A 27,735-nucleotide genomic window follows, 5' to 3' on the forward strand; every position below is an offset into this window, starting at 1 on the left:
ACGGAACCTTTCTACAGCGGCCTCTGGAAGTGCCTGTGTGTTCCCGGTCCCCAGGGCCGGTGCAGTTCAAACCCTGCCCGCCTGTCCCGGCCTTGGGGCAGCGCCCTCCCTCCTGCCCGGCAGCCGCGGCTGCAGCGCGGAGCTCCGCCGCGTGTTCCGCCGGAGCGGCGGCGCCGCGCCCGCCTCGCCTCCCCCGGCCCTTCCCCGCCGCCCGGGAGCGGCGGCCGAGCGGAGCCGCGGTCACGGTGAGGCCCAGCGAGGCGGCGCAGCCCCGCCAGCGCCGGGCGGAGCCGCCGCCGCGTCTGTTGGGGGGCGGGCGCGGGGCGGAGGAGGTGGAAGCCGCGAGGCCGCGGAGGTACCGTCCCTGAGGGCGTGCGGGCACGGCCGGCGTGCGGCGGGCGGGCCGCGGGCCGGGCATGGAGTGGTGGGTCGGGGCCGCCGGGGTCTGGGATTCGCTGTGGGGAGCCGGCTGGGGCCCATGGCCGTGCTGGGAGCTCCTGGCCGCCTGCGCCGTCATCGGCGCCGTGGGCTGGCTGCTGCGGCTGCGGGACAGGAGGCCGGGCGGCCGCCGGGCGGCGGCGGCGGCGGCCGCCATCTCCTCCGCCACCCCCATCGCGTCCCCGGCTCCCCAGTCCGCCCCGGCGCCGCTCGCCGCGGGGAGCCAGCGCTGCAGCGGGAGTCGCCCAGGTGAGAGACTCGGGGGAGCCCGGGGGATGGTGCTGCCCCTCGCCCCGCGGCAGGGCCGGGAGCGGGCACCGGGCACCGCCCGGGGAGGCCGCGCGGCCGTGTCCGCCTCCCTGCGCGGCCCCAAGGCCCGCGGGCCCGGCCGGGCCCGACCCCGCCTTCCCCTTCCCCTTCCCGCTTTGTCACGGCCGGGCCCCGCCGGCTCCGACTCGGCCGCAGAGGCGGCTCCGCCCGCGCCACCCCGGCCCCGCTCCCGCGGCCCTGCGGCTGCTCCCGCTTCCCCTCCCGCCCCCTGCCCGCCCGCTCCGGGTCTAGACGTAGGTGTGCGTTTCTCCTCCCTGAAAAGTTGTCCCTTTTTCCTTCCCTTTCTTCTTTTCCCGTGGCTTATTTCAAGTTTGTTCGCCAGTTCCCTTTCAGCCACGTAGTTCATAACTGGTGGCTCATTCGCCCACAGGCGGTACAGAGAAATCACCCCATCACGGAGCCATGGTTGCTCTAACATATGCAAATCCTGTCAGCCGAATACAGCCAGAGACAAGATGTGACTCTCCATTCCTGCCTCGGGGGGAAAAAAAAAAAAACAAAACAGCCAAAAAGAGCAGTTTTCTTACATTACTCATTTATTGAAGGATTTAAGGAGAGTAGCAGAGTAAAATAGTACTGCCATCCTTAGGAGTCAGTCGTTCATTCTGTCATGGATCTAGTCTTAATTTTTTTTTGGAAGCAGATTCTGCTGTTTCATACTGACCTAGTGAGACAAGGGAAAATACAATTCTTGCCCATTTTTCCAGGTTTTGATTGATGTGGAAGAGCCCTAGAACATGTTGTTAAAGCAATTATTCGTATTTGCAAAGGTAACTCGCAAGGCCTTACATGCTGAACTAGAAGAGGTAACAACCTCAGTGCTGGCTGCTCACTTGTAGTTATATAATACATTTTACGGTTCAAATAATCTCATTTTGTACCTGCACGTAACAAACGGTCAAAGGGTTGTCTCAAAATGAGCAGTTGCTGTTTCTCAGGTTTGCAAGTCACACAATTTGTTTTGGACAGATTAAAATAGGTAATTAAATTAAAAACCAGTAATGCTTATCTAAGTTAGCTGAATTTCTCACAGTCGGATTTTGTGAGAATTCTATGTTGTCACTCCAACAATGTTTTCCCTATTTCCATACCAAATACCCTGTAGAAAACTCTTCATACTATCAACAGATCTTAAACCTGATTCTTCACTGCTGGTCTGCTTTACCATCTTTTCTCTTTGCCATCATTTTGATTCAGTTGTGCCAGAGTTGTAATAGACACACACAAAGTAAATAACTTTTTTTTTTTTTAAACAGACAAAATTTTGAGCACTGAGTTTTAGGTACCAGGTTCTGTCAAAACATGAGAAAGCAGAGGGATCGCTCCCTCACAGCATGTTTTTTGCTTAACCACAAGGCAGGAAGGATTTTTGCATGTTCCTGTCTACTCTCCATACATGAATTAGATATATGTACAGGTCTGCTCTTCTGCAGAATGATTGTGCTAGTTCTGAACCCTAAAAATAGAAGCATTTCTGAGCTAATTCTTGAAGGCATTATGTTGACTGCTCAGAGTGTTTTCATTGAGCTGTTTTTGCCATGAACTTTCTCACCCCTGAGTTTTCATCTTCCTTATGATTTTACGGTTATGCAGTCTCAAAAGGAAAATCCTTAGAATAGCAAGTTCAGATAGATATTTTATTTGACCTTAGGGGCACATCCCTTGATTAAAACATACTGGTACCAAATTTTATTTTAAAAAATAAGAGAATTAAGAATTAAAAACAAGTAAGAGGATCTTTCATATCTGTTGTTGTAGTCTTGTGGGCAAGTCAGATAATCAAAACAGTGAGGTTGCTTGGAGGCTCAGGAATCACAGGGGAACTACAATACTTTGGGGAAGTGGCTCAGCAGCATCAGCTGTGGCTCTGCTGCTGTTTGGGTTTTTTTACTTGGAAGTACTCTCATTTCCCATTGTTTCAGCAAGCTTCCAGTAAATGCTTGTGAAATGTTCAGGGGCTGAGGTTATGTTGTTCTCTAACCACAGACATTCTTATGTTCAGATGTTCATAAAAAAGAGACAGCTCTCAAAGGAAACGTCCCTCCATGGAAGCAGCCCTCAAACTCATGTGACTGTTGACTTGTAATAATTGAAGGACTATTGAAGTTTGGCATTAAGTACATTTTCATAGTATTTCCTAACACTAGGAATGTGTTTGTTCTAACTCACATTGCAGTGAAACTTAATGTGGTGCTGTATTGATTGCTGCTGAAAGCTACAGAAACTTACTTTGTGCATTTGGGTTTTTTAAATATATGAAAAGTAGTCTTAAGTGTCATTAACTGAGGATGAAACCTAAAATTGAAAATAAAGTACTGAAATGGCCATAGCAGTACAAGCCTCATGAAATGGCTCAGCAGTGGAGGAGGTGACAGTGCAAGGCAGGAGTGAAGGCAAGCTGAGGGAATGGCACAGCTGAATCATTCCTGTCTGGAGCTTCCCTTCCTGAGCAGTGTGTGCCAGGGGAATCACAGCCTGCGTGCAGGTACATGGCTGCAGTACCTGATGAAATAATGTGAAAGCTTCTTACATTTTTTGAGCTGCCCAAATCCTGTATTTTTCAGTTGTGTTTTTCAGAGCAAGGAATTTGTGTTGGCATCAGCTTGGTTTTAGTATCTTCTTGCTGACCAGTGTGGAAGCTGTCAGTGTGGATTACATGGAGGGATGTGAGCCTGGGGAATTTTATCATAGCAGAGAGAAGGATGTTCCTTTGGAAATGGAGAAATTCTCCCAGCTTCTGTTTTTTGTTGGAGAGGGAGATCTGAAAAGATGAGTTGTTTTTTGTCTTCTGGCTGTTTGCTCTCAAAACAGGCCTGGGAAACAACATGTTGTGTACATATTTCCAGCCTTGCATCACAGCCAGGGAAAGCCTGCCCTGGTTGCTGCGTTGTGCTTGTCCCCTAGACTTCTGTGAGACAGAAAGTCCTAAGGAAATACTAGAAATACTTCTGTGCCTTTAGCTGGAGGTGCAGCCCCTTGTCTTGGGGCTGACTGGTGCTCGTGTCCTTGTATTGCATTGCACAAATAGATTGTGCCTTCTTGTCGGGAATCAAATATTTCTCAGCCTGTCATAAATTTTAATGAATAAATGCTCTAGATTGAATTTTCACTTCAGAAGAAATTGAAAAAGGAATACCAAGAACAAAATGTAAGCTGTAAATATTATTTTAAGTAGTTGAGAGAGGAGGAAATAAATTTGCTATGGGTCTGGTAGGTTAAAAACATTGAGTTGAAAAATATTTTGTCTTTTCTGCATTGCAAGGATCTCTTCAGAATCTCAAGAAATTGCTAAGAGGCATTTTTTTCCTTTGCTTTAATACACCATTTAACTAGTAGAAGTTTCGTTTTTTTTCAGTTTTTCTCCTCTCTTGCCTCCTGTAGGTGGAATAACAATGGATACAATATTGTCCCGATTAAAGAAGCTCAGCCACGATGAGCTTAGAGAAGAGATTGTGAGAGCAGGACTGAAATGTGGGCCCATTACTGCAACTACAAGGTTTATTTTTGAAAAAAAATTGGCTCAGGCACTGTTGGAGCAGCAAGGAGCATTGGAGGAGGAAGGGTCTGCTCTGTCAGAGGAGGCTGCTGGAAATGTCCCAGTGAATCACATCAGCCATGGAAGCACTTCTGAGGAGGCAGACTTTGGGTACTGTGTGGGTCTGAACCCTCCAGAAGAAGATGCTGTGACACACATGAACTGTTCAGCTCCAGCCTGTGGTGCTGATTCACAAATCACTGCTCAGACACCGTCCAGAGATCCTCCACTATTCTATGGTGTTTGCCCAGTTTATGACGACATACTGGCAAGGAATGGTAAATACTCTTATTTCCAGTGATAGGCATTTTAGTTATGTCTGAGTAGAATTCTTTTATGTAACAGGTGTTCTGAACACCACTGCTTTAGTATTGCAAGTATTGTTTGAAGTATTTCTTTGTTCCTATAAATAGTATTTATTCTGAGGCAGAAAGACAACAGTTCAAGACATCCCAGGTGTTTGCCATTACAGTTCCTATGTATGAGGATCCTCTACTCTGTGTAGCTCAGATGAAGAAAATTATTTCTTATTGCTACTCTGGACCTATCCTGTGCCTTTAATCCCTCTCAAGAATAAGAAGTAATCCTGTAAATAAACAATCATTAAACTATTTATACTGTCATCAGTTGAAACTTAAATGATCTCTTCTAAAAGTTCTCCCATCTTCCTTTCTGTTCCTGACAGGAGTAGAGCAGTGCACAGGATCATTTCCTCTGAGACAGTAGTAAGAATTCTTACTAAGAAAAGCTACATTAAGATACCCTTATTTGAACAATATAATTTAAAGGAGAAGGATTTGTTTATTATCTAAGTTTCTCAGTGTAGATCTTAAAGTTGTGGATCAATTACAAAGTTGGTCTTTCTGAACAAGGCAGCACCAAAAGTAATGCAGGGTGAATGAGCTCTGAGTTTGCTTTTTCATCTAGAAGTGAAATGCTTTGTTGAAGGTGGCCCATCCATTACAAGGGTGTTGATTGATGGGAATGGCTGAGCCCTGTACAGGGATCACCTGGCATAACCTGGAGTGTGTGGGAGGCTCCTGCTCAGTATCCAAGAGACAAGATTTAAAAGGACTTTTGACCTTTATGTCATGTTTGGAAAATAAACAATCTGAGACCAAAGCTGGAATGATAGTCTAAGAATTCTGTAATCTGCCTAGGAATTGATATCTGAGATTATTGAAGCAATGTAACTTTGGTGGTTCTTTGTTGCAGAGAGAATACATGTTTATGAAGATAGGAAGGAAGCTCTCCAGGCTGTTAAGATGATTAAGGGTTCCCGTTTTAAAGCTTTTACAAACAGAGAGGATGCTGAGAAATTTGCTAAAGGAATCTGTGATTATTTCCCATCTCCAGGCAAGTCCTCTTTATGTTTGTCTCCAGTGAAAGTGGGATCATTTAACAGAGGTAAGTGGGGAACTTCTTCTCGGTACAGTAGATGCAATAGACAGCATTGATTTTTATTTTTGTTTTTTTTTGTGAGAGAAGCAACAACTGTCTTACCAATATACTAATAACAGAAAAAATTCAAAGGCGAAGCACTGAATAAATTGAAGTTTAAAAGAACTTTTATTTTAAGTGTAGAAATGTTTAAAATGTGGAAAATGTTTTAAAAGTAAAGTACCATTGCTACTCTTCTAAGGGTGAAATGTAGGTAATGGTCTGCATGGATACCTTGCTTAGTATTCCATGGTCATATTTGTTAGGATTTGATTTGATTCATGGACTTCAGGATTTTCAGGTTTAGTAAGACACTGATAAAATTGCACTGGATATTAAAACTGTACTCAATTTTTAAGTAAATTTATAAGTTCAGAAATAAAATGGTAAGCGCTGGTCATATTTCACAGCGTTCCCAGTTGCTAGATTAAAGTGGTTTAGGAGTTACAGAACTGCAGAAGCAATTTTAATAATCAGAAAATGGTTGTTTCTTGCTGAATTTTGCTTTTTAAATTTGGATGGGAGCAGACTGGTAATTACAAAGTTTACCCTATTATAGTCCCTATTATAGTCTGAAACAGTTTTATAAGTTGATTAATCATTTTCCTCTCCCTCCCTATTGCTGACTACTGGTATATTTAAATGTCATCTTATTGAGTTCTGTTTCATTACTCCTGTATATTAAAGATGCCAAATTAATACATGGTTTAGATTAAAAGATACTTTTCATGGTCTGGGTGTGCAAATGGTGGTCACTGGAAAGAATTTATCTAGAAAGGAGTGATTTGTGTTTTGATAGATGGTTTGTGCTCCCCTGAGAGTGACACTGTGAATAAGGAGAGAGCCAACAGCTACAAAAGTCCACGGACTCAAGATCTCACATCTAAGCTTCGGAAAGCTGTGGAGAAAGGAGACACAGCAACGTTTTCAGACCTTATTTGGAGTAACCCTCGTTACCTGATTGGGTCAGGAGACAACCCAACAATTGTACAGGTAAAAAACCTGTACAAAACCAGCAAAAAAACAGGAAAATCCAGGTTCTGGTTTAGTGATGTAGCTTTTGGGGCCTGAAAGCAAAAGTGGAAGGAATGATGTTTCCTGCTCCTCCTTCCAGACACCTTGTTCCACCCAGTGCAGGGTTTCTCTGTTCACTGACAGCAGCTGGGGCACTTCTCTGTAGGTCACCCCGAGAGCTCCCTTTGCTCCAGCAGAGCTAAAGGAACCGAGTGTGCAGTTCTTCAGGGGAGAAATAGTTGTGTTCAGTAGTGCAAGAATAGGCTTGTCTTCTTACTCTTTGGTCTTCTCCAAGTAGTTGCAATCTTTTTTAAAACAGACTAAATTTAAGGACCAGGGTAGGGCCTGGGCTGTAATTAGGTGTTCCTACAGCATTGCTTATCTAAGTACCTGCATTAAATTCCAAAACCATGTATAAGGTGCCATTTAGCAAAATTGACAGTCTTACTTCAACTTGTATCAACAGTCTTACAACAACTTTGTGAAGTTGTTGAAATTTTTTATGTAATATAGCAAAGAAACTGAATTTTTTGTATCTATACCCATTTTCCTGCTCTTTATCTAAACTGAACTTCCTACCTCCCTTTATTGTGTAATATCTTAATGTACGTTTTTTGCCACATTCTTTCCTTAAATAAAGGCACTAACTGAGTGTAAGGATAATTTCATTAATTATAATATGAGTGTAAAGATAAGTATTTACAAAAATATCCATATAAAACTCAGTGTAGGAACCCACGTATTTTCACAGTTAAATCAATTACATCTCTGGGTGTAAGAAAGCTGTTTAGATTGAGGTTCATTCTAATACTGGTCTTTTTTTTCCAGGAAGGGTGTAGGTACAATGTCATGCATGTTGCTGCCAAGGAGAATCAGCCTGCTATCTGCCAGTTACTGCTGGACACTCTGGAAAACCCAGAATTCATGCGGCTGATGTACCCAGATGATAACGATGTCATGTTGAAGAAACGCATCCAGTATATTGTTGACCTTTACCTGAACACTCCAGATAAAATGGTAAGATCTCAGGGGTTACCTGGTTTTTATTGGTGTTGTTATTGTTATTATTACTATTATTATAATTATAACTGGAAAGGGTTAAGGATGTGTAAGGGAGACTGAAAGAGAGCAGAAGAGGAGCTGTCCATGAGTTCTGTGGGTTTTGGTAATCATTATTCTGCACTATGGTGGGAAAAGATTTGTTAAGAGCTGAGACAATTAGTCATGACATGTATTTACTTTCTTCAGTCTCAAAATTAAATGTGTGGTATTGACTTTATAATCTTTCTAAGTGCATGTGAATTTTTCCCTTTTTCCCATTGCAGTGGTTTGATACTCCATTGCATTTTGCTTGCAAGTTTGGAAATGTGGATGTGGTAAATGTGCTTACCTCACACCCAGCCATTGTAAAAAATACAAGAAACAAATACGATCAAACTCCAGCAGAAGTAAGTCTCTCCATGTCCACAGCAAACCCAGAAATGTTATCCTGATCAGCATTTTTCATATTCAGACATTACTGACTACCGTGGATAGAAGACTTGTAGTAAGGTGCTACTGTCATGATTAAAGAGTAAATTCTGTATAACATTAAAATATTTTATGCTGATTGTGTCCATGGAAAAGTTTTAGAATTTATGAAGTTGGATGTATTTTAGTGAATTTTACTATGAATTAAAAGTACTGAGTGAGATGGGTAGGGGCCAATAATGTGATTGTTCAGAAAGAGCACGCATTGCAGTTGAATTAAAAAGGAGGTTATTATGCTGCCCTAACAAGTAAAATTCTATTAACAGGTAGTTTGTGAAAGAAGCAAGAACAAATCTGCCGAATTGAAAGAAAAGATAAAAGAGTACTTGAAAGGTCTGTATGCAGAGTTTTGTACTATATCAGGCGTGTATTTTGGCTCTTGGCTGCCTTCTGTTTGCTTTCTGTAGCATTTTAGTTCATAAATGATGCTGCTGTACAGTGCTCTGAAAACGAAAGGGAAGCTCTGAAATTGAGCAGGGACAGAGAACTTTTTGTCTTTTAAATGACAGTCAGAACTCTTCATGTATGGATCACAAGGTTGCCCTTGTGGCTCTGTAATGTAGGCAAGGCCCTGATTCAGTAAGCCTGGAGCAGAGTGTCCAATCTAAAAGAAACAAAAACCTGTTGCAGGGCAAGAGGTGTATCTGTCATGCTGGGGAGTCCTGTCATTGTATCATTTCCTTGACACAGAACTTTCCCTGTTTTGTCATGTGTGTGTTCAGGCAAAAGGAGTTTGTGAAAAATGTTAAGGACCCTGAGGGAAGGGCTTTATGGATTATTGCAGGTGTTTCTGTGTTTGAAAGAGAAGGGAACTACACTAAAAGGTGATCTGTTAATCACTGAAGCCGTGGGTCTGAATTACATGTAGTTTTATGAATGAAGTAAAGTCAGATGGTTCAGTGTATGGGTGCATTGGTAGTGCAGGAAGAAGCAGCAGGCTGATGCAACATAAACTGAACGAGAAAGCTTTGTATGATTTATTTTAGGTCACTATTACGTCCCACTCCTGAGGGCAGAAGACAATTCCTCAGCTCCGGTCATTGGGGCACCGTGGTCGCCCGACCAGATGGACGATGGCCCCCAGAGAGCTTGGCCTAAATACCCTGGCAGCCCCAAAGACCCAGTGCTGTCCATCAGGGCTTTTGCAGGCCCCATGAGCCCCTCAAAGGTAAGGAGAGAACTCCCTGTGGCTCCAATGCCTATGCTTCTCCTTTTTATGAATAAAGAAGATCTCCACAGGGTTCCTTGTGTGGTGTAGCTTGCTCCTGGTACAGATTGTGGCTCTCTCTTTGCTGAGGAGATGGATCTTCCTCCATGGAGAAGCACAGAAACTTGTAAATTTTTTTTATTGCAGAAAACAGAAATGTGGTGTAAATAAGAAGAGTAGAAGTTCAGTCAAAAATGGTTTTCTTTTTCCTCTTGGAATCTATTCAAAGAGCACCTTTGGCAAACCTTTCATTTCTTACAGATAATTGCTGTAACTTTCAAACCTGAAGCAAAGCCTTTCAAAGCAGCTATGAATCAGTTTTCAAAACCTTAACTATATCTTTATCTCATTTCTAGAAGTTGCCACTGGATGTTAACCTCTACTTGTTGAATTAACATAAATATATTTTTTTAGATGGAAAAACTGACAACCAAGTAGTAGGTGTTGGGATGGTTTTGGAAATGTATTGTCTGTATAGTGAAAATCAAAATCTTCAGTTTTTAGGAGGAATACGTAGATATCTGTTAAATATATTCCAAACTTACAGGTGTTTATTTGACTCATTTATTTAATGTGAACATGCTGTAAATATGACAGCTTTAGAAACAGTGAATAAATACAGTGGAGGACTGATGGCTCCATTCTTTAAGATTGAGGTCTACTAAAACGCTTAATGCTTTTTCTCCCAAATGTTCTTGATCTATTTTCTATTCAACTGACAGAAATGTAAATATCATTTATACTCCATAAAATATAATCTAGGGTGTAAACAGGTCATAATTTTGATTGCTGACAGGTATTTTTAATGTCTGAATGTAGTTATTAGTCATCGTTGTGATCATTGTCATATAAAGTGAAGTGCAGGATTTTGCAAAAAAAAATTCCCCTGAGGCATTCCAATTTCAAAATAGACAGCAAGAATTTATTCTAATAATTGTAGCAAGTCTGTGCATAAAAAGATATCCCCTTTGAATCCAATGACCAGGAAGCATTTGGAATTAAATAGAATGACATTGCAAAATCACAAGACAGTTCTGTTTCCTGCTGCACACACATTAAAACCAGGCAGATGTGGTGTCTGTGCAGTTGATTTTCAGATGATTGTACATTAAGGTCCTTCTCTTTCATGAGCAGTTAAGAGATCAGAGTGACCACCAGTAGTGAAAGGAGTAACTTTAGATCCAATGTGAGATCCTTTGTAGCTGGAGTTGAGCAGCACTTGTGGACAGCCAACAACTGAACATCCTCTAGACCTGTAGGCAGATGTGTAGCCAGCACTGAGTTCATATTGTGGGGGGTAGTTTTTGAATTTATTTCTGTTTTTTAAAGGCTGAAGAATTTCGCAGGCTGTGGAAGACTCCACCGCGAGAGAGAGCTGGCTTCTTTCACAATGTCAGGAAATCTGATCTGGAGAGAGGTGTTGAAAGAGTTGGAAGGTATCTAAAAGACTGTCAATATAAAAACTTAATAATAGATCATGCAAAAGCAAAAGACTGTGCTGAGAGTACAGTTATTACTCACTGCACAATATCTTGGGGCAAAAGCTACTGCAGAAATATTTAATGAAATATTTTGCAGTTGGATTTTTACGGTATTTTTGTGTAAATAAGATAGTTAAAATGTGAGACCTATCTTTCTTAGCTTTGGCAATAAAGATATTTTAGCTGTTATTGATGGTATGTGTGGAATGCTTTTCACAGACATTTACTTGCCTCATTTGTCAGATCTAAAATTATGCATAGCCTGTTTGTTCTGTGAAAGTGAGGGATTGTTAAAAGGGAGCAGAATGAAAAGATTCTAATACAAATTTGCTGTTTTATAAAAGCTGTGTGTGTGTGGTGTGTCCTTGCAGCTAAAATACCTTCTATCAGCAACATATGGGAAAAAATACTTCGTTAAAAGCTGACTGCATTTCATTCTATAAAATAATCCCTCACTTCCTCCTCCCTCTCCCACCCCCAAATAGAAAAAGCTGGTGCATGCAGTATGAGTGGGGATTCTTCTCTGTCTAATGTCTAGATACAGTCAGCTTGAAGATAGCAATGTTTATGCTGCCAACTGTAAAAATAGTAGATGAAATGTGAAAAATGCTCTGGAACAAATGAGGTGATACTTTGATTGCTAAGGATGTGTCTGTGCTTTTGCAGACTGTTGATTGTGGTGGGATTGTGTTGCCTGGTTGCACGTTTGTGCTCCTGTTTGTAGCTGTTAAAATGTGATCAGAAAAGTTGTTGTCAAACTAATATTTATGTCTTCACAAATGATTCGTTTTATTTTATTTATTGCAGGGAGTTAGCTCATGAACTGGGGTTCCCGTGGGTTGAATACTGGGAATTTCTGGGCTGTTTTGTTGATCTGTCTTCCCAGGAGGGGCTGCAAAAATTAGAAGAGTACCTGAGTCATCGTGAAATGAGCGAAAAGGCTCAGCCAGAAACAGGGGAAAATGAAACCTGCAATAGATATAAAACTGCACATCCCTCTGGTAAGAAAAGGACAAATGCTGCAAACAATGGGTTGTATCTGGGGAGAAGAGGGACAGAAAAAGCTTGGTGCCCAGGGGAAGCAGTGTTCACCTGTTGTGGTTGCTATTATTCATCTGTTATCCAGAGAATCTGATTACTGCATCAAAAAAGGAGCCAACAACACTGTGAATGTAGAAATACAATCTTTATCTTTCATGTGAAGTAGTTTGAGTGTAGCCCCCAAATGAAATCCCTCTAAGAAAACCTCTATCTTCAGTATGTTTTCACTCAGAGCATTTGGGCATTCATCTTAAGGTATAGAATTTCATAATCCACAGATATGGAATAAATAACATTTTAAAAATAATAATTCTTTACAACTGTGAGTGTGAAAAGACACAAGAAGCAAAACCCAGGAAAGCTTTTATAGCTTAGACCACCTCTTGCCATGTGTGCATTTTGCTTTTGTAGCTTTAGTCATGTTAGTTCATGCTGTTACATATAGTCAGAGAGGTCTTCAGGAAATAGAATAAGGCATAAAGATTGTGCATTTTTCCCTAGCTTATGTACTTGATATTCTGTTTAAAGTTTTCTTATGTGTTGCTCTTGTTAAAATTGTTTACAGGCAAAAGCAAAAAGTCCTGCAATTCCATTTCTGTTGGAGCATTTTTGGATGAGGATGATGATGACATGAGCTTAGAAGAAATCAAAAACAGACAAAATGCAGCACGAAATATCAGCCCCTCTCTGGTGTCCAAGGAGCCCAGCATTGATGCCATTGGAGATGCTGAGTGTGATATCCTGTCCATGGAGTGTGCAGGAAACATCATAGAGACCTCAGCTCACCCTCGGCACTACGAGAAGGGGGCTGCTGCCAGCAGAAACGGGTTTTGCAGTCCTGTGTCCAGTAAAAGGATCATCAGTGACAGAAAGCAGCTGCATGATGGGTCAGAATGCCTCATGTCACCCGTTTCCAATTTGATGTCAGAATTTGAAAGCCTGTCATTCCAAGAACAAGAGGTTGCAGGAGTATCTCATAAAATCACTGAAAAAACTGAGTATGAGGGAATTCTGGACAAGACCTGCTCTGCAGTGTCACTGGCAAGTTCTTCTGAGCCAAGTGTTACAGGAAAACATGGAGAGACCAAGTTAAGGACAGACCACAAAATATCATTAGAAAAGCAGAGAGTGTCCAGAGAATCTGGAATTCAGACTGAGCCACAGCAACATCAAGAACTTCCTTCCCAGAAGTTTCTTTTGAAGACTTCACCCACAAATGGCAATTTAAAGTTATTTCTTCTTGGGTAAGAATAACTCTTACTTGCACAGACAGTCTCTTTGCTGATAGTTTATAAAACTGTTTTGAATTGGGGTGTTTCATTGCCTGAATAAATATATGGTTCTCTTTTCATCTAGTTTTGTTTCCATTCTAGGGAGCAACCCTCGAAGCTGGATGGTGATGTCTTAGCAGCTATAGAAGGAGCAGAGATTGATCCCCAGAAATTCCCAATGATTTACAAATGGAAACACGCAGTGCAATCCTACTCCTCATCTGACAGGCAAAGGTATTGGCTGCAAACTCAGTCACGGGAGCTGAAGTACATTTTCAGCAGGTCAGCTTGAATAGCAGAATTTCAGGCCTTGTTGCCCCCAAACCTGTATTTCAAATTCAGCAGAATTAACTGTTTTCTGAAGTTAATCACCAAAGCCTTTTTTGACTGGCGTTTACTGATAAGGAGTTTCATTGTGCTGCAATCATGTTCTTTACATTCTCCTGCTGTTCCAAGTAACTTGGACATGCCTCCACAGACAAATTAGATGTGACTGTTTTCCACTTGACCAGTTTCTCACTTTGCTAATTTGGTACTTGGATCCTTCACTGGACCCAGTGATAGTTGTGCTTTTGGTTTCTAATTCATCCCTGTTTTTGATGCAGTGCAGGAATGTTGTGTTTGTTGCCTTGTTGCCTTAGATTGTGCTGAGGGATGTTAAGGTGAAATTAATGTCTTTAGGCATTTTTTTATTAGTGTTTTTTTTTTTAATCCTTTATTACCCCAGTCCAAAATAATTGTTCATGTGAAGGATGGTGTGTGTCATCATGGTCATTTTGAAAGAAATTATGTCTTACTGATTTGGGCAACACATCTGTATAGAATATTTCATGCTCTTCCTGTTCCTTCTCTTCTTCCAGATCTGTCTCTTATCAGACATGATTTTTCTCAGCTGGTGCATTGGTTCTGAGCTCTAAAGTGATTCTGAGTTCAAGTGCTGCTCTCATTATTGTAGTTTCCTTTAAAATGTGTGCAATGACTTCTGGTTTCTTTCAGTTGGCCAAGTCCAGCGTTGAAGGCAAGATTCCAGTCCCAGTCCATGGCTGCTTGCCTTCCAAATGCTTCAGTGTATCCTAGTTCAGGAAGAAACAGTCTCATACCAGGAAGTCCGGGGAAACACGGCAGCGCTGCCTCCTTCCCTCCGGAGCCTGGGAGCCCTGGGCGCTACAGCCCCGCCTGCATCCTGCGCTATTTTGCAGAGCCTCCTGCCCACTAGAATGCAGCTCCTCATCCTGGGACTTCAGTTCTGTTCTCATTGTTAGAGTGGAGGAGAAACTACAATGTTACTAAGGTGACATGAGGTTTGTACTCGGCTATTTATTTTTCCTCAATTGAGGACAACTGTATGTTTAAACAATGGAATATATGTCTTAATGCCATATACGAGGTAGATTATTACTGGTGATAAGCAAGAAGTTTGTGACAGTGCAGTTGTCCGGTAGCTGAATTAACCCTTGTTGCCAGTACCACAGTGGGCTGAACTGTCCTTAGCAATGGTGGTAATTGCTATCACTACTTATCCTCATTGTAATGAACACACAACCCTCAACTGCCTTTCTTGACCTTGGATAGTCGAGGAAATGCATCATCAGCAAATAAAACATGGGAGAGGAGACTGATGGCAGGAAGTGAAACATTGTCCTGCTTGCAGGGGGAAAAGCCTAAAACATGCCTGGGAATGCAAGGACAACTTTGCAGTGTGGAGCAGAGATGTGAAACCCTGTGCAGAAGCAGAGAGTTTCCAGCCAGCTGGGCTGGGCAGTTGATACCCACACCCACCCTCACCTGTCTGTCTGTGTGTGTGTGCACAGATCTGCACAGAGACCCTCGAGTCTCTGCTTGTTCTGAGGCTGTTACAGACACTGAGATCTACCGAGTGCTTTAGAAACAGGGCACTGTAGAAACTATTGGGATTCCTTTAAGTGGTAGTGGGAAGATTTAAGGAAAAGCTTCAAAATTAGATGGTTATTTTTTCCCCAGAGAAGCTACTAACACTAGCAGATTTGAATAGTTATTACACAGAAGCACATCAGCAATAATCTCGGCAAATTTACCAGCAAGATACTTTATCTTAATGGTCTGGTTTGTAATTTATTAGCATGGTAGCCAGTGGCGCAGGAGGTGGCTATTTCCCAACTGTAAAGAGAGAGGACTAAGGACAAAACATTTTTACGAAATCTGAGCTTTTACTGTGTCTCTAGTGTTGATGTGGTAATGAGTTTTTGTTACAGCAGTCAATAATTTTATTCTGCAGCCTTCTGTAAGAATGACTTGTTTTGACAGCATGATGCTGAGAGTAAGAAAGCTTTTCAAAACTCCAGAGAGTTTTCAGTTTCAAGCCTAGTGCTTGTAATGTTGCATGAAAGGCTTCCAGAAACAGCTCTCTAGGTTAAAAAAATGGAAAAAGAAAAAAGACCTATCTACTGTTACAAGATACATCTGATCAGAAAATGAAGTCCTGCAGGAGTGTGCTGGTGAGAAGGGATGGATTAGGATGGGCTGGTGCCACACAGTCAGTGAGAGCTCAGAGCCACCTGGCAGGGCTGGACGAGAAGGGCACCAAGTTGAGCAAACACGGGTGGGAGGCAGGAGGGGCCGGCCCGGCCTCCCCCAGGGTCCCACCCTCGGGGCGTTGCAGAGCCCGGGGCTCCCGGGCTGCTCACACGGCAGTGACTGTTCCACACAAACTGTGCACCCTCACAGCTTCGTGATTGGTACAAACCTAAACACTGCACTTAATGCTTTTGCAAGCTCAGTAGTGCCTTTTGTAATATATTTTTTTAATTAAGTTTTTTGTTCTTTTGGAAGTTTTTTTTTTTTAAAAGTGGCATCCACTTACTATGGGCAGATAAAATACAGTTTTTCTCTGGGCTTTCTGAACAGGATGTCTTTTAATGTCTCTAAGTTGGATTATTTGGTGCGATAGCTCTCCATAGGGGGGAGAGACTCCTCTTCTAGAAATTATTCTTACAAAAAAAAAAAAAAAAAAAAAAAAAGGCATATTTTGCTCTTTTGTTAAAATTGAACCTAGTTCTATGGAGCTGGACATTAGGAAGACCTACTTTACATAAATGCCTCTCATTCAGTCATATTCCAGACAAGTACCAGGGGCCTGGGGGGGGGGTCATACTTTAGGAAACATGTTTTTTAAAAAACCCAGAACCAAAAACATAACCTTCTGCTACTAAGTATATTAACGGACTTATTTCATAAGGGTTTTTAAACTTATTTTTATGTAGCAGGCTCCTTGGTCTCAAAATATTTTTAAGATCCCACATACATAAGAGTTTTACTCCAAAAGGATTGAGATGGACTTTTTTTTTTTTGCTGGGTGGTTGGGTTTTTTTCAATAATTTAACATAAATTACATCTTTATCATTCTGGAGAAATGGATCAGCTGATGAAATTGCCTAATACCATGTTAGAGCCAAACTGCTGGAGTAATTGCTGTGGGTGCAGCTGCTGTTCTCCACTCTGGTGCTTCAGAGCTGTGGTATAGCAGCATTGCCCTTTTGCTAAGAGCTTGTTACTGAGCCAGGAGACTGATACTAACACTCTAGTTCTCTGTCCTTTTCACTTTTATTATGCTTTATTTTTTTAATATTTAAATGTATGTTACTGGTATGTACATGTAGCCAGACACCCCCACACCACACCCTTGCCTTTCACTTTGAAATGTTGTTTTGGTTCAGTCAGGAGAGTATTTTTTAAACTGTGTTATTATAATGTGCATTAGTCCAGTTGTGCTTCACTTAAGAGGTCATTTTTCTAACAATGTGTTACTTCAGCTATGACAAAAATAGCAATTTATGCAGCAGTTTGATCATTTGTGATTTTGTGAAGAAAGCCCTTCAACACTGAGCCTGTGGAGACACTTTAAATCAGAGTGATAGTGCTTGAATTGTGTTTTCTTGGCCAAAAGTTCACTTTTAAAGGTGCAAAATAGCTGTGTTTTTGTTGGTTGTTTTTTAATTAGCAAAGTGTCATGTTAAAAATACAGACTTATCCCACTTTCTATTAAAATCAGATGAATAGCTGAAAGTGTCACCCTGTGTTCAATAGGGGATGTGGGGAGAAGGAGCTGGGCACGACAAGGCACATCACTGGCTTGGTCAGGCCTTGCTTGTACAATACCTGCAGCTTTTGTGAGTGTTGGTGACAATGTGACAATGGACTACACCATCAAAGACTTAAAAGAAGAGTCTTACAGTATTGAAGAGAGAGGAACTCAGACTATGGTAAAAAAGATATAATTTTAAATTTCACCCCCACCTTAAGTGTCACCAAAACTATTGTTAATTTCTGTACCTGTGCAAAGAGGTGTTGTGTCCTCTGCTTACCCACCAAGAGCTCATTGACTGACACAGGGGATGTAGAAGGGGATGTGTATGAGAGGGTACATGTGCACCCACACAAAACTAAAAATCACAGAATTTTCATCTTACAGGTGCTGGTGCTCCTGTTCCTCGTGGTGGTGACACAGCCCTGCAAATGGCTGTGCTTAGGCTACAGCAGTTCCCCTCCTGGGCAGCTCTGTGGCTGATGAAAATTAACTGCTCTGGCTCCCACCTCCAGTTTACATTGCAGGTGGTTGGTGAAAGAGCTGTTGCCCTGAGCAGTGTGGGACACACCAGGTCCTGTACCAGCAGTCCCCACAGAGCTCCAGCCACACTTGCTACAGCTGCCCATGCAGCCATTCAGCTGAAGAGACAGGAAAGAAAGACAGACCAAGTATTTTATTCAAAACTTTTAAAAAGTTAATAGACAAAAATGGATAAATTATTCTCATTGCATTAATGAGAGATACATCATGATGGTTTCCTCTTGCCCCCCACACCTTACACTACACAGTGATCAGTTTATTCCCTCACAGTCCCTGTTCCTAACTTATCCTGATGATAAGCAGTTCAGTATCAAGCCCTTAAATCCTCTTCTCCATAGGCTGTGTGCCCCGATTATGCTTCATACAGCTCTGACAGGAGTAAGTTCAGCATCTCATCAACATCCTTACTGATCAGAGAATCTGCCAAACAAGTTAGTTATGTCTGCTGTCCTGCTATTCACTGAGCCAAGTTTCTACATCAGCTCAGGTGCCCAGCAAGCCTCAGAATGCTTCAGAGCCCTCCCCTCCCACAAGCCCAGCAGCATGAGAGCTGTATGAAGCAGGCCCTTGAAGCCTTCTGCTCAATGCCTGTCCTGTACACTTGCCCTAGACGAGCTGTCCATGGCCACCTGCTCACCATTCTGGCAACAGCAGTTTGCTCCAGTGCTGCAGGACCTCTGACCTGCAGCATCACTACCCTGAACTCAGTGGTATTGCTCTACTCTGAAAGTAAGGTATCAACAAAAACAAACCAATGGGAAAGAGCACTCAAAAATATGTCAGTAACTGAAAGCACTTCGAGAAGATTGCTGCTTTCCTTTCCTCCCATCTTACTGCTACAGTCTGATCCCTACAGCCTTCTCCAGACCACGTTTTGGTTAAAGGCTTTACAAGACTGAAAAACATTCATAAAAACATCTTAAAGGACCTCCTGAGGATGGTGGAACACTTAATATAAGCAGCAGTTAGTTCTAGCACCACAGCTCTGAGGCAAATGGTTTTTTTACCCTCTTTCCTTTATGCTCATAACCTCCAGGCACAGTTTACATGGGCTTTTTGGGGGCAGAGGGGAACAATGACACAACATCAACATACACATTCAACAGCTTACAAAAAAGCTTTATCCCTTTGTCCTTTGGACAGCAGAATTCCCTGTTTGTCACTTCTGCAGGAGCTGGAACAAGCTGGCTCACCTTCTGTTTTAGCTGCGGTGTGATACAAGGCTGTTCCCACACCAATTGCTTTCCTGCACAAAAAAAATACCCACAGCAGCAAGCTTTGGTTAGAGAAATTCACAGCGGGGTGAGGGAAAAGTCACTGCTCTTGCAACTGCTGAGCAGACATTCAACCTGTATTCCACAGCTCAGCTTTGAGTTGTGGGGAATACTTAAGGACTGGACATGTTCAGGCTTACAAAGGTTTCTTCTTTTCTGGACTGAAAGGCAGATATGAATATGAAGGAGGAATGGGGTCAAAGGACATTTTAAGACAGCATCACACCCCAATGTAATAAAAATCTAGTGGTACTGTAGCAGAATGTGCTAGTGCAAAGAGACTAGAGGCAGCTCCTGGACAGCCATCCATCCATTTGGCTCACTCAAGTGCGTGTGATTTTGTCTGGAGGCATGAAACCTGTGTCACCCAGTGTTCGAAGGGCCACTCTGCCGTTGGGACGTATCACCAAGTGAGTGATGCTGCCGTTGTTGAGAGACAGTCGCAGCCAACCTTCTGGAGGGAACTGCAGTGCTCTGGTGACAAAAGCACATATATTAATAATTCATGAACAGTTAGATTAACAAGCCCTCACAGCATCACCTTCTGTCCCATATAGGGAGAGGAGGAGGGGGAAACTCAAAACTGGTGGGCATTGTGCGGCTTGCATACCAATGCCCCCAGTCAGCCTTGGAAAAAAGCCTTTTCTTGTGGAAATCCTGTAAAACCGCAGCATTGGTAACTGGAGCGGGGCCAAGAGTGCCCTTGGCTAAGCAGAGTCCAGCAGATGGGTGTGATTACTGCTGACAGGATTAGTTCACGTGGACAGAAGGCAGCAGCTCCAACGCAGCGAGGCTGCCAGGAGTGCTCTGAGCAGCCCCGTCACAGACAGGGCAGGGGACGGCCCAGCGAGGCTGCAGCACCACAACACCTGTGCAGGTGGGACAGGCAGAGCTGGCTCAGCACCCAAGGGCTGCCTGAGCAGAGGACCTGGATGTGGCAAACAGTGACTGTCACAATCTCTTTCAGCCACACCCCCACAGCAGAGGCAGTGACACAGGATTCCCTACAGAGGCCTGCATGTGCCTAGGGAAGAAATTCACTGGAACTACTTTCCATGGGCTACATCATTCCCCAGGAAGGACAAGAACAAGTACCTTGTGCCTTCCACAGAAACACAGCATCACAGCTGGTCTGCAGCCATTCTGAATTCCCTAACTCAACAGCCTCAGGAGCTGCATCAATTGTATCAAACAGCTGGAAAAAATACCATGTTGCCTCAAACAGCTTTTACCTCTGATACTGAGGAATGACTTGGTTTTGGCTCTTATGACAGTCTTGTAGAAAGCCCAAAAAATTAAATACCAGCTATAGCCAAGCTAGATTTGAAGGAAATGTTACATGGATTGTGTTCAATTGTACTATCAGATTGACTGCAATCGAAGGCACAGAAGAGTCATTAAAAAGAGGAAGGCAACAGCAAAGAGAAAAGGTAGGTAAGTATTTCAGAAAAAGCCTTGGCAGGAACAACAGGAAAGAATAGTCTGTTTACCTGATCAATAATTTCAAGTATAGCAATTTTGAAAAGCTCTAAATCAGCCCAGAGAGCAGATAGGCCAGCATTTACCTAGCTCAGCTAAACAAAGCTAACTGAAACTGTTGTAGGTATTAATCAGATTAAAGTTTAATCACATCTGTCCTGCTCACGACATTATCTTACAGACAGTGCTTTGTTGGTGGGGAAGAGGAATAAAACAGACTCAGCTGACTGGATACAGAGACAGGCAAAGATCCAGAACTGTTTTCTCCTTTATGAACAACCTTGATGTTATCAGAAAGATCCACTCTCCCCTTAATCCAATACTAGATGCTACTGCAAAAACACACTAATGCAACTTCAACATAACTCAAAAATATCCATTAGTAAAGAATTCCCAAAACAGAATCAATCTTTAATTACATAAGCTCAAATTCATGTCACCTCAAAGAGACGCATCCAGTAATTCATCTATTTGCAATCTTTTCTAACAGGCACTACCCTCAGGTTTATGGAAGCAGGAGCATATAGTAATTAAAGTAACTCTCCAGATGTACAAAAAAAGTTAAGATTCACTGACTTAGCCATTTTTGCTTTAGAATTAGAATGAAAGTGTTCTAATTATCAAATGTACCTTGATAAAGTTGCAGAAGCAGCTGCTCACAATGCAAGCACTAATCTCCAACCACTTCAAAGAAGTGAAATCAACACATCTCCTCCCTCAGTGGTGCCACAAGCCAGCCCTGTTTGAGTGAACCCTCCCTGGAGCAGCCCCAGGTGAGCAGGGCAGGCAGCCCGTACCTGCACACGATGTAGCGGATGACGTTGGCGTGGCACACGAAGATCTCGTAGCTGTCCTCCTCCTGCTTGGCATCAGCTCTATGAATGAAGTTTCGAAAAGCAGCCTCAATTCGAGCTCCATCTTCGTAATACTGCTGAGGGCACCGAGGTCACAGTTACACACAGCTCAGAGCAGCACTGCCTGCATCCCCAGGGACCTCATCTCCTCAAGAGCTCCTGGTTACCGGGGTGCACTTGGGGCTGAACTAATGCTCAAGGACTGCAGGTTATTTTAACTGCTCTGCACACTTACTGAGGAGGAGGAAAGAATACAATTATCTAAGGGCTGTGATAACCAAGATCAGCTCAGACACTTACAGTGTCTGTCCATACAGTGTATACTGAAAAAAATCCCAAACCATAAATAAAACTTTAAAGAAAAACTTACCACAGCTTCTGGTTTCCAGTGGGAGACTGGAGGGTCTGGTTCTATAGGTGCTCCCTCTCTCAGCAGATCAGTACTGATTTTTTTGACTCCTGAAATATTAGATACACATTCAGAAAGGAGTTGTTCACATGCCATGACAAACAGCCCCACAACTCTACAATCAATACATTTTTCACAGTCTTTCTTTGAGGAAGGCTTACTCTTCAATGTGTATCTCTCCAACAAAACTGTTTTGCCATCAGCAAGACAACTTATTCCAGCTGAACAGAACAGCCTGTCTGTTACACTTCGAAAAAGTGTATTTGTATTTTTAAAGATAAACTGGAAACAAACAGAATTACGGCTGTAGGTTTCTTTATAAATACAGACATTCACACAGGGCTGGGAAATGGCTAAATAACATCTCAACCTTAAGGACAAGCTTAGAATTCTACTGGAAGCAGTTTGAAGGATCAGAAGACAATGAAAAATTAAGGGAAGTCTCTTACCTGGGAGATGTTTGCTTATAATTTCAGTTGTTTCAGTTGCTCTAGTCATGGAGGAGTGGATAATCTGATCAAATTTTAATCCCAAGCTTGCCAGCCTGCGTCCAGTCAGTTCAGCCTGCTCTCGACCTTAAAAAGCACATTCATTATATAAATTGGTGACACTCCCATTAGAACCTCACACAAACTACCAAGAGAGTTGTCCAGAAGACATAAAAGGTCTGCATTGTCGCTGGGCTTTAGACTTTTAAAAAGCAACTGGAAAACATTTTCATCAGAGCCACTACTCAGGCCAAGCTTACCGATTGAACAATTTCAAGTCATACTTGCATCAGTAGGAAATAAAATTCTTTGTTTCAATTAGGAAAAAAAAAACCCAAAACCAAAACTTACTCAGCAACTTTCACTGAAGTACTCAGTACCCCTGCTAGCCCCATCCCCAGGAAGCAACAATCCCCCTCAGGCCTGACAGTGTGTTGTGGTTCATAAAGGCAACACCAGCTTGGCACAGTTCACAGCACCTGGGCAGCCTCAGGAAGGTTCATCCCACCTTTCAGGCAGGCAGGTGAAAAGACAACAGACAGGTTAAGTCACTTACTTAAGGCACAGGATGAGACAGGATTAACATTATGCTTTGTTACCAGTTTAAGATAGCACTTGAGGCCTGCAATTAGCATTTCGCTCCTGTTTGCACACCAATAATTGAGATGTGGGTAGGAAAAAAGTCCACAGAAATAATTCTTCCCCCTCTGAAAACAGTGTTGGCACATACATAATCAAGGAAGTGTTCACTGCATTTCAAGTACATTATTAAAATAATACTAATTAGCATCTGAGACCTAGACACAGGATCAGTGAGTTAAGATTAACACAGACAAAGGTTATCCTCAATTCATCTAAGTGATTAGCAGTACTCCCAGAAACAGTGACAGCAGCAAAAGTGCAATGTATTTAATTATAACACTCCAGCTGAAAGTCAGAGGTGTTTTTTTTTAAATAAATCAGCAGATTAAATTAAGAGAAACACAAGAAAAATCCATCTCAATGAAGTTTAAAAGCCCCAACCCTTAGGAATTACATCAGCTGGCACGAACGTTTGCTAAAGCAAACTTACAATAATTTGGAATTTCCTTTGACAAGTTTCTTTACAACTGAGCGTGTTTAGAACTCTCTAAATCACATCTTAATGTTTGGATCAAAACTGAAGAAAACAAACTTATTCATGACATCTCTCTGCCACAAAGGAATACAGAAAGTGGACTGAGGTTTGGCAGCAAGACCCAGATCAGTGCTGAGTTACTAACCTCATTAGGTAAAAAATCATTTCCTCAAAATGCCAAGCATGATGCTGCTAGTGATACCTACCCAGTGGGGTCAGAGTTCTGTCTTTATCAGCCCGGCCATCCAAATGATACTGGGAATGGCGGATCAGGAATATGTGCCTGGTGGCTTTTGCTTTGCAGTGATCTAAACGAGAGGCAAGCTCTTCTTCACCGGTTTCTTCATTTTTCTTTTTCAGGTTGATAAGAGCCAGTGGTTCACGTCTAAACAAACACATTTAAAGAGTCATTTCTAGATGGGGAGACTGAGAGGCAGGGGAATTTTACAGATATATAGCCTTGACTTAATTCCAGACATAGCTGAAGAACTAAAACTGACAATTTAGCCACTTGTATCATAAAACTGATTCAAACCTTTGTGTGAAAAGTAAAAATAAATGCCTGCATGAAAACAAAGTTAACGTCATGGGTTAAAAGGTGTAACTTGACATAAGTAAATTTGCCACTTAGTGCCAGCCACCTGAATTAATTCTTGGGGAAAAAAAAGCAATGAGCAACAGAAAAACTTGTAGCATATAATGGTATGGGTTTTGACAAGAAAAACTAACCAGGAAGGACACCCAGGAAAAAGACTGACCATTAAAGAAAGAAAATGCTTCATATCTAAAAGGCCCTGTAATAACACCTACAAAATTTGCACTTTATCAATCACATTTACATCAAATGACTAAAAAATCACCCCCCCAACAACATCCTAGAAAGATTCCAACCTTCTGCAGTGCACATTGAGAATTACTTTCTGCTTTAAACTAGGTCACATCAGTTCTCTCCAGTAAAACTTCTTATTTTTCAGCCTGGAGTGTTTTACTTATCCTTTCATCTTTTCAGCACTCTCTCCCCTCATGCCACTTTAATCTCTCTTCCACTTGTCACAGTGCACACGAGCACCCTGCTCTGCACATCACCCAGACAGCTGACCTGGTTCCTCCTGAGGACACGGGGATGTCCCCCTCTCTCTGCTATCACATCTCTGGATGTGTTTAAAAAAAGACTGGACATGGCACTTGGTGCTATAGTCTAGTTGAGGTGTTAGGGCATAGGTTGGACTTGATGATCTTAGAGGTCTCTTCCAACCTCATTATTCTGTGATTCTCTTTAGTGCTACAGATCTCCCACCTCTGGCACCAACCCTGCACCATCAGCACCAACCCTCCCAAACCTTCCCCACGTTAGTCTGGGCCCTTCTCTGCACTGATCCTCCACCCCATTAATACAAATCCTTTTCTGTGTCACTCCACCTCAGAGCGTATTTTATTCATACCACACCTCACTTCCTCCAGTTTTAAACTTGTTTATCTGATAGATAGATTTTTTAAATGGAAAATAATTTTTATTCCGTTTAGGACAAAGTAATTTGTTCACAGAAAATTGCTGCTTCCCACACCTATTTCTCACAGCAAGACTGGCTGTGCAAAGCCCTCTTGCCTCCATTTTGCTTTACTGAACACATGATTTCCATTAGACAATGAGACTGTACACATTCCTCAAGCTGTTAGTTCTTCAGCAAGGCATTAAAAATGAAACAACAGGCCCGTAACACTAAGTTCTATTGCTCCTTCACAGGATAGTTTTGATTCACTGGAAATTATACTGTTGGCAAGATCCAATAGGAAAACAAAAAAATCTTTAAAATCAATTCAAGCACATTAGTAAAGCAGCAAGGGGAATAACTCATCTGACGTCTGTCATGACATATTCCACATGAATGAAACTAGATCTGTCCTCTCTGAGAACTGAGCTGCACAATCCCTGTGCAAATGGCAGAGACCAACATTCCAACTGTGATACCCTGTTAGACCAATAAGAAGTCTGATATTTGCATTTGTTTGTTTCAAACAAATTGGTTGTTAAGAATATTGTAGTATCTAGTTATCTGCTCAAGACTTGCCTTTCTAAACAGTCCCTGCCGCCAAAGAGCAGTGGTCAGATATTCTGTGTATTTATAAGCCATTTAACAACTTTGCACATTAACTGCTTCTGCCAATAACATCCAAAAGTCAAGATTAAGATTTCAAGCAGGCACAACCTAAGCCACAACTGGTAGACCGCAAGCAGCAGAAAACAAATTGATCTGGGGTAATATATTCCACTGCCACTGTCTGCACACTATGACGAATGGTGATTCGCTATCCTGAACTGCTAGGAAGTATTATCTGGCCATGTTTGCTCAGCCAGGGGTGACAGCTCTGTAACCTAAGGCACAATCTCTACTTCCCGGATTGGTTTCAAAAAAACTACTTGAGTCTAAAAGTACTGTAGAGTCCTTGAAGAAAATCAACCATTTAGCAGAACCAGGAAGGCCTGGAGCTGCAGTTAAACAAGCAGCTTTAGTACCTCCCTCAGTAAAATTGTGTAACCAGCTGTAACTTTATTTAATGAAGGCATTATTTTTATCACTGGGGTGTGCATAGCCCTATTTACATGAGCATTTGATCCTGTAGCCTCTCAAAAATCAAAATGATGCATTATACAATAAAATCTGTTAGTGCTTAGGTTGGATTTACTACGATTAAACTGGAGCCTGACATAAGTCTCCCCTGGGAGATAATTCTACCAGACCGAAGCTAAATGAGCCAAAGCTCCATGCAGATATCTGCACATTCTAATTAAAGATTCAGAAAACATGTAGTCAACCCTTGTGTGAATGTGTTTCAACGCTGAAGAACACGAGTGAGCTGGGCTCAAAGCGCCACTGCCTTGACAAGGCTTTCAGCCCAGGCAGGATCAAGAGCAGCAGGCCCCAGCACGGGAGAGCGCTCGGCATCCACACGGGAGCTGCTGCCGAGCTGAAAACCCTGCTGCGGGCATACAGCAACATCGAGGCACGGCTGGAAAAAAAAAATTTAAAAGGCACGCTTCTGCCCAGTGCTTACATTTATCACAAGCCTGAGGCTTGGCAGTCTGGCTGGCGGAAAGCATCAGAATCAAGGGACCTGCACAGGGTAAGGCTCCGAGCTGTCTGAACAAAACCCAGCGCTGGCACATCCCTCCGGAGTGCTCGGGCGCTCCACGGGTGTTCGCGAACTTCATCTGGATTCTGCCCTGAGCAGGTCATCACACGGAATTTCACCGGGAAACGAGTCCCGTCGAGCCGGGGCTGCTCCCACGGGGACCCGGGGCCCCCCGATCCCCGAGGGGCCCTGCCCCGCCCCGAGCCCGCTCCGCCGCTCCGGAGAGCGATTCAGGGCAGGTCCCGCCGCCCCCGGATCCCCCCCGCCGGTCCCTCACCACAGCCGCGACCTCCCCGGGCGAGGAGGCGGCCCCGCCACCGCAGCCCGGCCGCGCCCACCTGTCCCAGTTGCTGTCCCAGTAGCTGCCGGTGCCGGCGGGTCTCTCGATCCAGCCGGCGGTCGGCGGGCAGGAGGCGGTGGGCGGCAGCAGCAGCAAGCCGGGCGGCGCGGCGGAGGGCACGGCGGAGCCCCCCGGGCGCGGCTCGCTATCGCCACCGCCGCGGGCCGGCTGCTTGCCCACGACGACGGCGGAGAGCAGGACGGAGCCGCCCGCCAGCCCGCAGGCGGCGAGCGCCAAGGCGCGGCGGACCGACATGGCGGGGCGGCCGCGTGCCCCTCAGCGGCGAGCCCGCCCGCTCCGCCCCGCCCCGGACGGAGCGCGGTGCGGGGCAAGATTCCTCCGCGAACGGGGAGCACGGGGCTGCGGGGAGCCCACCGGCGCCCCGGCCCTCACAGACCCTCACGGGCCCGGCCCGGCCTCTCTCCCCCGGCCGCGGTGCCCGCGGTGCCCGCGGAGCTGCGCCCGCCTCTGGCCGGTCCTGCCTGGCCGCTCCCAAACCGGTTTTCACCCCACGCGGGTCACCGTGTAGAGCTGGGCAGGCGATCCCCGCCAGCCCTGCCTGGTTTAATCGCCTGATGCGGTGATCAATCCTTCAAGGTGAAAAAGACCTGTACGTTGAGTCCAACCGCTAACCCGGCACTGCCGAGTCCGTCATATTGAATTATAAGCCCTGAGCTTTATCACTGTGTCCAGCTGCTCCTCAGAACAGCAGAGACCAGGAGGTACCGGACAGGGTCCGGCAGAGGCTGCAA

At 43.6% G+C, this 27,735-nt stretch overlaps 2 protein-coding genes across 7 annotated transcripts; one reads left to right on the forward strand and one right to left on the reverse strand.

The window, feature by feature from the left end:
- Positions 1-345: 345 nt before the first annotated feature.
- On the forward strand, positions 346-18,069 carry ANKLE2 (ankyrin repeat and LEM domain containing 2). Of its 5 annotated transcripts, XR_008439827.1 has the most exons (14): positions 369-687; positions 4,150-4,581; positions 5,519-5,710; positions 6,543-6,736; positions 7,586-7,774; positions 8,083-8,205; positions 8,554-8,620; positions 9,274-9,455; positions 10,824-10,930; positions 11,783-11,976; positions 12,582-13,260; positions 13,390-13,521; positions 14,284-14,588; positions 17,735-18,069. XR_008439827.1 is itself a non-coding variant. In XM_053993683.1 (13 exons), exons 2-13 carry the CDS (start codon positions 4,161-4,163, stop codon positions 14,501-14,503), a joined length of 2,700 nt encoding a protein of 899 aa, XP_053849658.1. In that variant the 5' UTR covers positions 346-355; positions 4,150-4,160; the 3' UTR covers positions 14,504-17,679. The 5 variants fall into 5 exon arrangements, 4 of the variants coding, with proteins under 4 accessions (XP_053849658.1, XP_053849655.1, XP_053849656.1 ...); XM_053993683.1 differs by lacking the exons at positions 369-687; positions 17,735-18,069 and adding an exon at positions 346-355 and having other exon boundaries at positions 14,284-17,679; XM_053993680.1 differs by lacking the exon at positions 17,735-18,069 and having other exon boundaries at positions 14,284-17,681.
- On the reverse strand, positions 18,005-27,255 carry PGAM5 (PGAM family member 5, mitochondrial serine/threonine protein phosphatase). Of its 2 annotated transcripts, none has more exons than XM_053993685.1 (6): positions 26,982-27,255; positions 23,718-23,896; positions 22,356-22,481; positions 21,868-21,956; positions 21,441-21,571; positions 18,005-19,638 (listed from the first exon to the last, which is right to left on the reverse strand). In XM_053993685.1, exons 1-6 carry the CDS (start codon positions 27,236-27,238, stop codon positions 19,488-19,490), a joined length of 933 nt encoding a protein of 310 aa, XP_053849660.1. In that variant the 5' UTR covers positions 27,239-27,255; the 3' UTR covers positions 18,005-19,487. The 2 variants fall into 2 exon arrangements, with proteins under 2 accessions (XP_053849660.1, XP_053849659.1); XM_053993684.1 differs by having other exon boundaries at positions 21,441-21,574; positions 26,982-27,253.
- Between the last annotated feature and the right edge of the window lie 480 nt (positions 27,256-27,735).

The sequence above is a fragment of the Vidua macroura genome, chromosome 18 (genome assembly GCF_024509145.1).
Source record: "Vidua macroura isolate BioBank_ID:100142 chromosome 18, ASM2450914v1, whole genome shotgun sequence".
In the NCBI taxonomy this organism is placed as follows: Eukaryota; Metazoa; Chordata; class Aves; order Passeriformes; family Viduidae; genus Vidua; species Vidua macroura.